Source organism: Tigriopus californicus, chromosome 6 (assembly GCF_007210705.1).
Source record: "Tigriopus californicus strain San Diego chromosome 6, Tcal_SD_v2.1, whole genome shotgun sequence".
NCBI classification, from domain to species: domain Eukaryota; kingdom Metazoa; phylum Arthropoda; class Copepoda; order Harpacticoida; family Harpacticidae; genus Tigriopus; species Tigriopus californicus.
Genome location: NC_081445.1, coordinates 2,960,022 through 2,972,799, shown reverse-complemented (window position 1 = coordinate 2,972,799; position 12,778 = coordinate 2,960,022). Strand labels below are relative to the sequence as shown.

Genomic DNA, 12,778 nt, shown 5'->3' with positions numbered 1-12,778 from the left:
CTGGAGCTCTGGGACTATCTCTTTGATTCCTGCCCGCTCTTACGTCATGTATGGCGATCTCGTTGACTCAGAGCTCTGTGCACCACGATCTTGGGGTGGCATTCCATGTCCGATTAACGTTTAGTGGACACTGTGCGTCGTTGGCTTCAAAAGTGAACCAAGTACTTGGAATGATCAAGCGAAACATCCTCACAAGGGATCAGGACACCCTTTGTGCTTTGTACAAAATCTATGTTAGGCCGCTTCTTGAGTTCTCCTCTCAGGTATGGAGCCCCCCGAATCTTGGAGATGTATTGAAACTTGAAAAAGTATAAAGAAGAGCCATAAAGCTAATTCATGGTTTCCACAATCTGTCATACAACGAAAGGCTAGAAGAGTTACGAATCCAAACATTACAAAAAAGGAGATTACAAGATCATAACAAAGAAGATAGCTTCCGCGCCATTGGGCCTAGTGGAAGACTTTTTTCGGGCTGAGGAAAAAGAGGACATCCAATAACCAAGGGTAGTAACATGAAAAAAGGGAAGGAAGTGTTTGCTCGAACTCACGTTCGCTACCACTTCTTCTTTCTGCGGTCAGCTCGACGGTGGAAGGGGATGCCCTTTGATGGGCGAAAAGCTACAACCGTGAACACTTTCAGAAAAAGGGTTGTGCAATATGCCTTTAGTGACAACGAGAGTTAAAAACCAAGTCTGCTTCTTCACTGAGACTCGCTTTCCTTTTTTCCTCTTTTCATGGCGGTACCTTTTCTCTTCTTTTTCGTTTCGACTTTTTTTCCGTCACTCTATTTCATCATTTCATCTAATTTGATGCTTGAGTGGACATGCAATAAACAAATAAACAGAATATAATATCTAGCTTTTCCAGTTTTCTCATGCTTTGCGCCAACCATATACTGGTAGAGGGAGGCTCTGCTCCCTGCTTGATATCTAAGGTGAGATAAAACAAGTTAAGAACCTGTCTATCATAAATCTTAAGAAACTTATTCACCAATTTACCGGGGTTCTTCCTTATTGAAGCTAGCTAACAACCATGAAATGACAAGTCGGCCCCGTATTCGCACACGTGTCGAATATTTTTGTAGAAAACTGGTCATATCGTGTCAAAACCCTTGACAAATACTTGCACATCATTTCAAAATCAACACCAATTCTCCGCCCGTTGATCGCTTATCAATGGGTCTTGACTTTGACTTTTTTCTGGCTCGTCAAGTCCTTGGCATATATTGGACAGGAGCTCCTCAAAATTGGATGGTTCCATGTATTTAGATATATTGTCGAGAAGTAGCCAATCTCCGAATTGTAGGCGCACATTAAGGTTGTTTTTATTCCAAGGACAGAACCTAAAAGAAATGAGATCTTATACTGGACTTACTTTTGCGTCATGTTAGGCAGGGATTAAATCGCCTTAATTTTGATGGAACGACCTTGAGTCCCCGCTCGAAATTGATTACTAACATTAAAAGGAGTGTTTTATTTAAAGCCAAGCCATTTTCAAAACATTGAATTGAAAAGAGGTCTGTTCCAAAGTGTTATTATCCAAAGCTTATATAACTGTAAACCACAGTTTGCTGAATACTCAAACGGTTATTACTTTATAGTTCTAATCACCTCTCCTAAGTTCCCTGTGCCAGATTTTTGAGCCAAATTTACAGGGCAGTAGTAACGAAATTACAGCCATTCGTTCCTCTTTTTGAGAAAGGAACTGTAATCCCATTACATTTTAAAGTATTGTTCTTGTACTAACCCAAAAAACCAAAAAAATACTAGTTTCTCGTTCCTTTTTTCACGCTCCAGAGTGGCATTTAATTTTTCGCTTCTCTCCTGGCAACTGAGGAAACTGGAAGCTTTTACGCAATCTTAACATTTTTTTTTTTTATATTTTATATTTTTTTTAACATTGTCAAATCTCCTAACGAAAGAAGCCCAGGACTGAAAATTGTGCTGGCTTTTAACAACAATGAAAGTATTTGTGCTTACAAATCTTTCAACTCTCCCCATATCCGTCTATGACTTTTCTCTCCATCGTTAGTTGAGCTCAGGAAAAGATGTCAGTTTTAGATGTGAAATATCTAAATAATATGTACTCCAAAAGAAGGTAACACATGTACATTTGATACTTGTACTTGGTAAGTATTTTGAAAAACGCTTGATATTTGATATATACTTAAAATGTTTCATCAAATATTTTCGAAGATTATCGTTTGTGGCACCTTTTTGAAAACAGTTTCAAACAACAGCGAACGAAGAAAACCGAATTTAATAAATCCGTTTTCTTACGTTTGATTTTTCAAAAAAGCAAAATTCAATTTGGAGCGTAACCTAAGGCATGGTACCTTAATTTTGTCCGGATTCGAAATCACCACCCTGAAAATTGTTGACTTTTCAAATATGCCTTTTGCCTCCTAAGTTCCAAATTTCAAAAAGGCATAAGGCATGTTTTCCCCGCAAGATTGATACTATTGAAGTACCGTGGCAGTTACAATTGTAATCTTCCATACGTAGCGATTTTAAGGCGCTTTTGCAAAATAGATCTAGACTAATTTACTCGAATCGAGTAATTGACATAGGTCTGGCTCACTACAAGTTCAGTTTTTTTCTTTTTAACTTTTTGTTGTTGATTCTGCACGCTTAATTGCATTATTTGATGCGAAGATCGGTGATCGTGTTGAAAAAGTTCGAAATTGATATGTGTTACGGCGGGTAATTGGGTCAGGGCAGAGAGGTTTCAGGTGAAAAACAATTGAATATTTCGCCGTGTAAGTAAAGTGCACTCTCAAAACGTCATGCAGGTACTGTATAACTATTTACCAGATTCTTGTGCTAGGAATGATCCATTGCCCCAATCTAATGAGGAAATCGATGAGGGTCGCAAAAGCCAACAGGATAAACCAAAACCATAAGAGGAGAAATATTTTCTCGTTGATGATATTCAAACCCAAAATGCACAGAGAGTCCACTTTCTCCAAAGTACCAGAAGGGCCGAATTGGTGGAAAATACATTTGGTCATTGTGGGGAACAAAATTGACATAGGATCCACCCGTTCCTCCGGGTTCAAAGACGGAAAGGATAAAACCTAATTCATTTGAGTGAAGTTAGTCATTCATGTGAAACACAATTCAGTTTCAAAAATGTTACCTCCAATCCATAATTAAAGAAATTTCCGCCAAGGAAGACGTTGATCAAAAAGAGCTGGCCTACAACGTTGATCAAATTGAGAAATTCGCACACTACGAAATTTCTGGCCCATGTTTGGTGTTCTTGGCTGTTGAATTTTTTCCGTTGCACAAAGTAATTTGCCAGTTGTTGTATATCATAACTGGTCTTTTTGTCGCGAACTGAGAACCTGCCGACTACATTTTTCACCAGAATCTGAAACAAGAACGAAAAACTTACTTGTTTTACAATGCCACCATAAATCGAAAGCTCAGCATGATTGCAAAGGAAAATAAACAGTAATTGAAAGGATTTGAAATTGGACGTAAGAGTGTGAAAACAACATTTGAATGTAACGTATATGCCATATTTGGTCTTTTAGACTCGACACAGTTATGTAACAGACAGGCATTTAGTTCTTTACCAGTAAACAGTATTAAGAATTTGAATTGAATTTTATTTTGTTTATGGCTTTGTTTGGTTTTTCAGGGGCTTTTCTAACCGCTACAGGGAATGTAATTTTTTTTTTATTCTTTTTTTTGTGCGGACTTCCTTACCGCTACCGGGATTGGAATCCCAGCAGTTCAAGACGAGAAGATTATTTATTATACTTGACTTTTATTTATCTATATTATTTGATCGACCAACGAATTGGAGTTGGCTGATCTGGCTAATCCTTGTATATAAGGTTGATCCGGAATTTTAGTCAAAAACTTGCCCAAGTCTGACTTAAATCTTGCTACTGGATCAACCCCTATATAAAGCCTACGAATATTTGAGGGCAGCAAATTGAACAATGAAGGAGCCCGAGAAAGAAGAGAGTTGGACTTCAATTTTTAAAAAAGCCTGGATTCTCGAGGGCTTGAAGGTGCTCTCAAAACGCACATTAAGCCTCTACGGTCACTACAATTGACCCTTCTTCGTCATCTCACATGGCGGCCCAAGGATTGAAGAAAGCCAGTTACTCCCAACGTAACATCAAAAACTATCACCCTCCGGAGACAAACCTAAGAATGTTGTTCCCCGTCCTAAAACATGTTACTCATGTAGCGGACCCTGTCATCCTAAACATGAATGCCCGGCAAGGGAGTCGACTTGTTCATTTTGTAAACGGACGGGTCACAATAGCTCTTTATGTCGTAGCAGATCTAAATCTGCATCCTCAACTTCCAAAACCTCTGCCGGAATCAACGCTGGAATGGTTCGCCTTTGTTCCATTGAATTTTCCTCCTCCCATTTGAAGGGGAAACTTTACACCCCAGGTGGGCATTTCTCTTCCATCAAGGCAATACCTGATACCGGAGCATAGATTTCAGTCATGGGTTTCAATCGTTTTCAATCGGCCAACCTACCCAACACTATTGACCCATGGTCAGATGCAAGATCACCACTGTGGATGGTTCTGAGCTCGACCAGAAAGGATCCTTCCATGCGACTATAATGGTCGGCCACAATGTCCCTAAAAACGTTCCCATTGCAGTGCGCATGAACGTTCAAGAATTCTATTTGGACTTGAGGACTTGTCGAAATCTGAATATCGTTAGTCAAGATTTCCCCAAACCGATGTCTCACCGGATTGCGGCGATCCAGAGCACATCAAGCATACACCCCCAACCCCTTCTCCAGTTTGGTTTGAAAGAATTAAATGGATCCAATCATTGCCAGAACATTCAAGGGATCTGGAACTTTTCAAACCCGTACGCTGCACGAAATGTGTTTTCCGTTCTGCGCTCCAGAGGGTGCTCTGTCATTCAGCCTCTACCAAATAAAATGCCGATTGGGCCAATTCCTTGTTATTGATTTTTTTCTTTTTTAATTCTTTGCGGACTTCCTTACCGCTACCGGGATTGGAATCCCAGCAGTTCAAGACGAGAAGATTATTCATTTTACTTGACTTTTACTTATATATATATTATTTGATCGACCAACGAATTGGAGTTGGCTGATCTGGCTAATCCTTAAATATAAGGTTGATCCGAAATTTTAGTCAAAAACTTGTCCAAGTCTGACTTAAATCCTGGTACTGGATCAACGCCTACATAAGCCCTACGAATATTTGAGGGCAGCAGATTGAACAATGAAGGAGCCCGAGAAAGAAGAGAGATGTACTTCATTGTTTTAACTAGCCTGGATTTTCGAGGGCTTGAAGGTGCTCTCAAAACGCACGTCAAGCCTCTACGCTCACTACAATTGACCCTAAATCCTGGGTTGGGACAAAGCTCATGAATGCTTTTGAAAACGTACAATATCAGATACCTTTCGTACCTTCTCTGAGTACTGTACAATCCCAACCTTTCTAACCTCTCCCAATACGAGAGCTCTCTCATATCTTCAATGTTCCTAGTAAAACATCTTTGGACCTGCTCGAGCTTTTGCAAACCTGCTGAACTAATTGGAGCCCAAATGGGAGAGGCATATTCAAGATGCGGCTGAACAATCGACTTGTACAGAGTTAGCATCGTGACACTATCTCTGGACTTAAACGTGCGATATATCCAACCACATGTTTGAAAAGCCTTACCAACTTTCAACTGGATATGCTCATCGAACTTTCCATTATCTTGGAGGACTACACCTAAATCCTTCATGGATGAGACCTGCTCAATGTCCTTACCTTCATCATCTAATAGTGGAGTGTCTAATGGCGTCGACCCAAAGGTCATTGAGCGGAATTTCATTCCATTCAAGGCCATGTTACTCGCAGCAACCCAGGAATAAATTTGGTCTAGGACCTTTGCCAGACAACCAGAATCCTGACCATTCCTACCAACTACCAATTTTGTATCATCAGCATAAGAAGAGATACTGACGTTACTACTACCAAGCTTCTGAAGCGGAGCAATGAAGATGATGAAAAGGAGAGGACCCAAAATGGAGCCCTGAGGGACACCCGACTTGACATCATGTATGTCACTAAGGGATCCCTCAACCTTAACTAATTGTTTCCTACCACAAATGAAACTTCTTAGCCAATTGAGAACCTTGCCTTGGATCCCAATCTCATGGAGCCTGTTAACTAAAAGGCCATGATCTACCTTGTCAAAGGCCTTGGCAAAGTCGAGATAAACTACATCGACTGATTCATGGCTCTCCAGTCCCTCAATAACCTGCTCTATATGCTCAATCAGTTGGGTAACCGTGCTAAAATGTGCTCGGAACCCATGCTGGCTAGGAGGAAGGACTTCATGTATATCAAGAAATTCAACAAGTTTGAACTTCATGATCTTCTCAAACACCTTCGCAATATTCGAAGTGAGAGAAATTGGCCTGTAGTTACTGGGGAGTGACTTATCTCCCCCTTTGAAAATTGGAACAACATGAGCTACCTTCAGAGAAGAGGGGAACTTGCCCTGGTCCAAGATGCAACGCATCAAGTACGAGAAAACAGGAGCAAGAACCTGTGAGCATCTCATCAGAAACTGAGATGTCACTCCATCAGGGCCAGGGGAGCTCGAGAGTCTCAAGTCCCTGATGGCCTCTAAAGCATCCTGATCTGTGACTACAAGATCATCTAAATGCTCAGCTTGACAAGCCTTGCCAGTCCCAACAAACTCATCAATAGAGCAATGGACTGTTGCTCCTAAACTCAGTGGAGTTGAAAACACACTAGAGAACTGATCTCCAAGTATGTTGGCCATAGTCCCTACATTGTCTATGGCTTCCCCATCGACCTCAAAAGGCCCTACAGGGTGTTTGATCTTTCTCTTAGAGTTTGCATAAGAGAAAAACGCCTTCGGATTCGACCTCGCCTCTTGAACAACTCTACTTTCCTTGTTCAACTGATCTGTCTCAATGGAGGCCTTAATTCTACCTTGGATTAAATCCAACTTTCTTTGAAGGCTAGCCACAACTACTGGATTCAAAGTGCTCTGGAGCCTTTTTGCTAGTTTGCAACTCTTTTTGAACAAATTCTTCCTATACTTCGGAATTTTAGAATGTGCCCCGCCCTGTGAAACACATTCAGAGATTGCTAGACTGGAACAGACGTCCTCAAAAACTAGAATCATTTTGTCTAAGGCGACATCTATGGACGATTCCTTTTTCAGCATTGAAATAAGATCAAGCTCCCCTAACCTTTCTATTATCAACGGCCAATGTTCATCTTTGAACTTGAACTTAGCCAGACCGACCTTTTTGGCCGGTCTTATTCTAGAGCACGCCGGCTTTTGAGTAATGGTCGACCCTATCTCGAGAACATGATGATCTGACAGATAACTAGGCGTCACATGGACGTACTGGATCAGATCAGGGTCATTGGAAAAAAACAAGTCAAGAACGCTATTCGCTCTGGTGGCTACACCAACATGCTGAGAGAGATTGCGCAAGATCGCAAATTCCTCCAGCTTTTCAAGCGACTGAGACGTCGATTTCGAAATGGGAATATACCCATCTGGACTAGCCTCTCACTCTACAACCAGTAATATTAAGATGAAAGGTTATAATTCGTCTATTTATTACCTTTCAATTTTTATATGATATTTGGTCCATCAACGAGTTTGAGTTGGCAGCTGTATTAAAGGGAAGCAAATCAAACAAAGAAGGAGCTCGAGAAAAAAGTTTTTTTTTCCGATTTTCAAGGACACATTTTCTGATTTTGAATAAGGACGTCTTTACACTACGATGGAAACCCAGGATTGAAACCGATTGCTGCTTTACATTACGGTGGAAAACCAGGATAGAATCCAATTGCTGCTCTAGACTACGATGGAAAACCAGGATTGAATCCGGCTTGAGGATAGAAGTGGGACTAGTGCTGGGGAAGTCCAGGCTCGATTCCAAGTCCTTCCTAAAAGACTAAAGTCAGAATTTGTGAGAAAAAAACTCATTTTACGGCTTAAATTTCGTAATATGAGTCTTTTTGTTCTACTTGAGTAATAGTAAAAGACCCGAGTCCTCTGCTGGATTCGCCCCAGCACTAGTCCCACTTCAATCCTCAAGTCGGATTCAATCCTGTTTTTCCAACCTAGTGTAAAGTCGCCCTTAGGGAAAGTGGCGCGGTGACGAAGACTTAAACAATCTTGAAAAACTTGATATGAGTGGAACATTTTCACCGAATTAAGTTTTTCTTGAGAGTTAGACTATTCTCCTTTAATATCAACAGATTTTTGGGGACTCTACAGTTTTCAAATCAAAGTTTTGAACGAATTTGGATCTCTTTCACTATTCAGATAAATTTAAATTGAAAAACCTTTGTCCAATAGATGTCCTAATCTGGGGTTGGTAAATGCTTTTTCATAAGCAGTGGCTCGAATTGAGGAATAAATTTGAATAGAAATGCAATTTATGGTATATTTCAGTTGTTGATAATATATTTTGGCAAAAGTCTAACTTTAACAATTTATTGAACAACCTGCTGACAAAACTTTCTATTCTGAATTACGGTCCATTCTTTGATAGTATATGTTCTATGAAAGTATGTCACCCTATCTTATCATATATGTTAAATAAGACAAAATATCACAGAAAGTGCATTTTGCAACATTTCGGTTACAACAAGAATGTATTGCTTGATTTCTAATTCTTTATTGTGATGGATCTTTCATGGGAATATTGTGAGATATACAGGGTTACTTGATGGCATTTGTTCCCTAAATTGATTTTGTTGGCTTCTCAATTTAAGTATTGTATAATGTTTTATAAAATAATCAAATAGAGGCAAATCTTTTTAATTTTGATACTTTAATCAGCCAATGCACTTTCAAAACCAAAGAATTTAGGGATCTGCTTTCGCCCATTTCTAATCATTTCAGGGTCCCTTTTTCTTAAGAATCAACTTAACAATCGGAAATAGCTACAAACGACCTACAAGTTGCACTCGCCGACTGAGTGTATTCATTCTACAAACAATTCCAATGATAGTTCTGCAAGAGTTCCTAAGATTCACAATCTTGTTGGAGTTTGAAATGATGTATTAAAAAAGAAAGTTAAGTGCAGCACTGCTTTCCGAGGAACAAAAAGAAAAACTGAAGCAATGTTCCTAAACACTCTTACGTACTCATCCAAGTCAATGGAGGAATTATCAAGGGAAGTTAGCCAAGAGAAGGGTGGGAACTTTTATTGGCTAAATAGCTTGTCGCTACAAATTTGACCATATTTTTCTTTGTAATTCGAAGCTTGATTGTGAGACGTTTGGTCTACAAGGAAAATGACGTTGAGCGCCCTCGCACTTTACTGTCCTTTTCGTTAATCTTGAAAGCACTTGTTTAACTCATTGAAAGTGGAACATAAAAAGAACCGTGCCTCTTTTCGTCATTCTCTGCCTATAGCCTTCTCAAAACAAAAGCCTCAACCATAACACCATTAAAGGCCTTATCCGATATCAGAGCCCAGTTTTTTAAAGCCAAGGAGTGAATCTTAGATGGAGAAAAGATCCAACTTATGTTGTATCGTGCAACCTTTTCTCGATCTACGATTCAATCCTGCGCTATAAAATCCTGGGCTCTGGCTACTACCTCGATCTTTTCTCCCACCAAGGATTTCCACAAGATAAACGGAGCGAGAAAGCACAAGGCCTGAAAGAAGAGGACGAATGGCACCCATTGATAGTAGGCGTGGTAGATCCGCTCATCCGCTTCCTTGAACGGCCCAATGCCCGGATAAAGAAAGTCTTGGCCCGCAACCCCGTTGAAGTGCTTGGGTAGTGTAAATGTGCTGGATATCCAACAATACCTAAAACAATATTCAAGGGAATAATCATGAGTTCAATGGTGGTTGTAAGACGCATTTTCAAAAATTTAGCAGTAGCAAGCACCCTAACAATGGCTACTATGAGGCACCCATAACGATGAGTAAATTGAATTTGCTTCGACATGGAAACTTTGATCATTGTCTCCTAGTTATTGTTTCATTTCGAGTCGACTGTAGCCTGGCTATGATCTATTCCAGTGTTTTGCAGTTCATAATTTACTTGGCTAGTCATGAATGATATCAGAAATTGGGCCATGGAAATTAAACCCTTTTGGGCGTTAAATAACGAATAATAATGAATAAACAACAATACGGATATAGAAAAACTAGGGCTCCCTACTCCCTCCCTCATGCCAGATTTTTCTTTCTCCAAATATTTTACAGTTGCAAATTTTGCAATTTTGTCTACAAATGTTGGCATTATTCTGCAAACTTGTATGAAGCTTTAGCTTTTCAATGAAATCTCGTTATAGGACCTTCGGTTTCAGGAACAATCCTGATATCAGCACCAATTTTATTGAAACCAATTATTTTGTACTTAAAAATCCGACATTTCGAGAAATAAAAAGCAATATCTTTTAAACCAATCGGGCCAAACAGCAGGAAGTCAGCATAATACTTCAATTTATAGAAAAATGCAATGTATTTGAGCCTCAATGCTGCTTGTTGGACTCTTTGGAGATATCCCTTATATCTAATTTGGTATAATAATCCACCAGAAAAAGCAGAGTTCGGTTACAAGCACAGTCCCGATATCTTGTTTCGTGATTTTTTTGGAGGTTCCTTTATCCGAATTTCAAGCCAAAACAGTAAGCCAAAACAAACTCCTGCAATTCATTCAATTTTTGTTTCAATTCAGAAGTTTTGACGCGAGATTATCTTTTTAGTAATTTTATGTAAACGTCTTGTTGTGAACCCACGAAAAAGGTCGTAAACAATGGACATGACCATAGTCGCCCACATAACTATTCCTTCGGATAAACACTGATTTGACTCTCATCATCAATTCATTTTTTGTGTGCCATGATACAGGTAACATGGTCATTCATGTACCTTCCCTCTCACTTTTAACATTGAAGACATAACAGGTCGCTGAAAATAACCCGAAATATATCAAAAAAGAATTCATGAGGCAGCTAGTAGTGTTGGGGCGAGTCCGCCAAAAGTTGGACTCGTACGAATCGTTTGATTTCTTGAATTTTTGCGGGAACCGCCCAGTCCAGACTCGATTCTTCTATTAGAGCCATAAAAAGAGAATAGACTCGTCTTGCGAAATTCTAAGAAAAAATTAACATTTTTGGACATTTCCAGAATAGAGTCCTTTACAAATGTCGAGAGTCCGGCTAATTTCTCTAAAATTGAGTAAAAAAAACTCGAGTGCACTCGGGCTCGAGTCCAGACTCACCCTAGTAGTAGTTGTTAGTTTTGAAAACAAATATACAATTTTGATATTTGGCCTACTCTTTGAATTTGTGGCAAATCAGGTTAACCATAGGACTCTAAAACGTTTTCTGATGTTTTTCAGTTTGAAGGTGTTTTTGCAACACGAAAATGGGCTTTTAATTGAAAACTCAAGTGCAACAAATAAGAATTTGCAAATGCAATCAATAGGGGTAAAATTGTCAAAGTGTCAAATCCTGAAAGCCAAGGACATTTAGAAACAACCTGAAATTGGAAAAGTCCAATAAAACCCACATTTTGGGTGACCCTTAACTCATATTATCTTGCCCCGATCTTCCGGTTTTCTTTCGTATTGGCTTGAATATAAACTCACTTACATGAATTGCTATATTTTTGACGGTGCCTTGAAAAGGGTTGGATTTAATCCGTTCCACGAGATAAAATTACGTCTCATAATCTCTCATGAAGAATGATATACTCGTTTGTTCTGTGCTTCAACTACTTCCTTTTAAGTCTTTTTACGATCTAATTCAGCATTAAATGGGCGGCATATATCAAACACCTAAAACACATGTATATATTTTTTTCACCCCATACAGTACACAACTAGTATTCGTTATTTATCTAGCCACTTCTACTTTTTTGTCTCGTGGCACACCACAAGAAGTTCATTTAGAAATGCCGTTTAGCTCTTCTCTCCTTTCGTGACTTGACAAACTTGACGTTGGAGGCAAACGCCCATTTCCGATGTTGTTTCACGGGCTTCCGTCATTTTGTCACAAGTCATTCGATTCATGCCTACAAGCCCTGCCCAATGCCTCATTGACATTGCAAACAGACCCTTAACAGACCTTGGAAACTCGGTAGTGAAAATCTCGTTTTCCAATACACATCTCCCCTTGACTGAATAATCCTTAGGGTACCACTACAAGCGCAGATTCTCAAATATGTACGACGTACCTGTTGAGGATTTGGTTGGTGTCGTGTTTTTCACATTCATCCTCTTCGTCTTCGTCTTCGTCTTCTTCTGGTAAAGGAGTCTTTCCGTTGTAGCATTGAATGGCCGAGTCCGAGCTGTCGACGAAGCCGTAGGTTGACACGAGAAACGTGGCCACCAACAGCCCGACAACTGTCACCTATACCAAGCATACCACTTAGTCTGACCTCCGATAATGAAAGAGATTCTCTGGATCAAGGGCTTACTTGGCTATGTAGCTTGAAAATCACGGGGAGCCGTTCCCAAGGGATCTTCGACTTCAGAATTGCAATCCGAGGAAGGTGCTCCGACAGTTGGTCGTTCATGTTGAATGTCAACCCACTGAATGTTGTCAGATCCTAGAGTTACAAAGTCACACCTTCTTGGTATTTATTAGCAAATCAAAGTCTGATATGATCTGTGATATCACAGTAAATTCCTTGCCTTGAGGCCATCTAAAATCAAGAAGACACATTGAACGGATTTTTTGCGCGGGTTTTTGTTTGTCCAAACTTATCTCTGGAAGCCGAGCATTGTTGCATCCCTCTCATCAGGAGG

At 39.8% G+C, this 12,778-nt stretch overlaps 1 protein-coding gene across 2 annotated transcripts; it reads right to left on the bottom strand.

Annotated features, from left to right (window-relative positions):
• Nucleotides 1-1,054: 1,054 nt before the first annotated feature.
• LOC131881685 (innexin inx2-like) lies at nucleotides 1,055-12,778 on the bottom strand. Of its 2 annotated transcripts, XM_059228622.1 has the most exons (6): nucleotides 12,448-12,774; nucleotides 12,205-12,380; nucleotides 9,609-9,825; nucleotides 3,139-3,372; nucleotides 2,811-3,076; nucleotides 1,055-1,342 (listed from the first exon to the last, which is right to left on the bottom strand). In XM_059228622.1, the coding sequence occupies exons 1-6, from the start codon at nucleotides 12,544-12,546 to the stop codon at nucleotides 1,141-1,143; spliced, it is 1,194 nt and encodes a 397-aa protein (XP_059084605.1). In that variant the 5' UTR covers nucleotides 12,547-12,774; the 3' UTR covers nucleotides 1,055-1,140. The 2 variants fall into 2 exon arrangements, with proteins under 2 accessions (XP_059084605.1, XP_059084606.1); XM_059228623.1 differs by lacking the exons at nucleotides 2,811-3,076; nucleotides 3,139-3,372 and having other exon boundaries at nucleotides 1,176-1,342; nucleotides 12,448-12,778.

What these genes read in the sequence shown, in the direction of transcription:
- LOC131881685 (XM_059228622.1), bottom strand. Translation starts at nt 12,546, where the DNA reads ATGAACGACCAACTGTCGGAGCACCTTCCTCGGATTGCAATTCTGAAG. An exon ending in TGGTGGGAGAAAAGATCGAG is followed by an intron (nt 3,373 to 9,608) that starts GTAGTAGCCAGA and finishes TTCTTGTTTCAG; the next exon opens with ATTCTGGTGAAAAATGTAGT. An exon ending in ATTCCTAGCACAAGAATCTG is followed by an intron (nt 1,343 to 2,810) that starts GTAAATAGTTAT and finishes CATTTCTTTTAG; the next exon opens with GTTCTGTCCTTGGAATAAAA.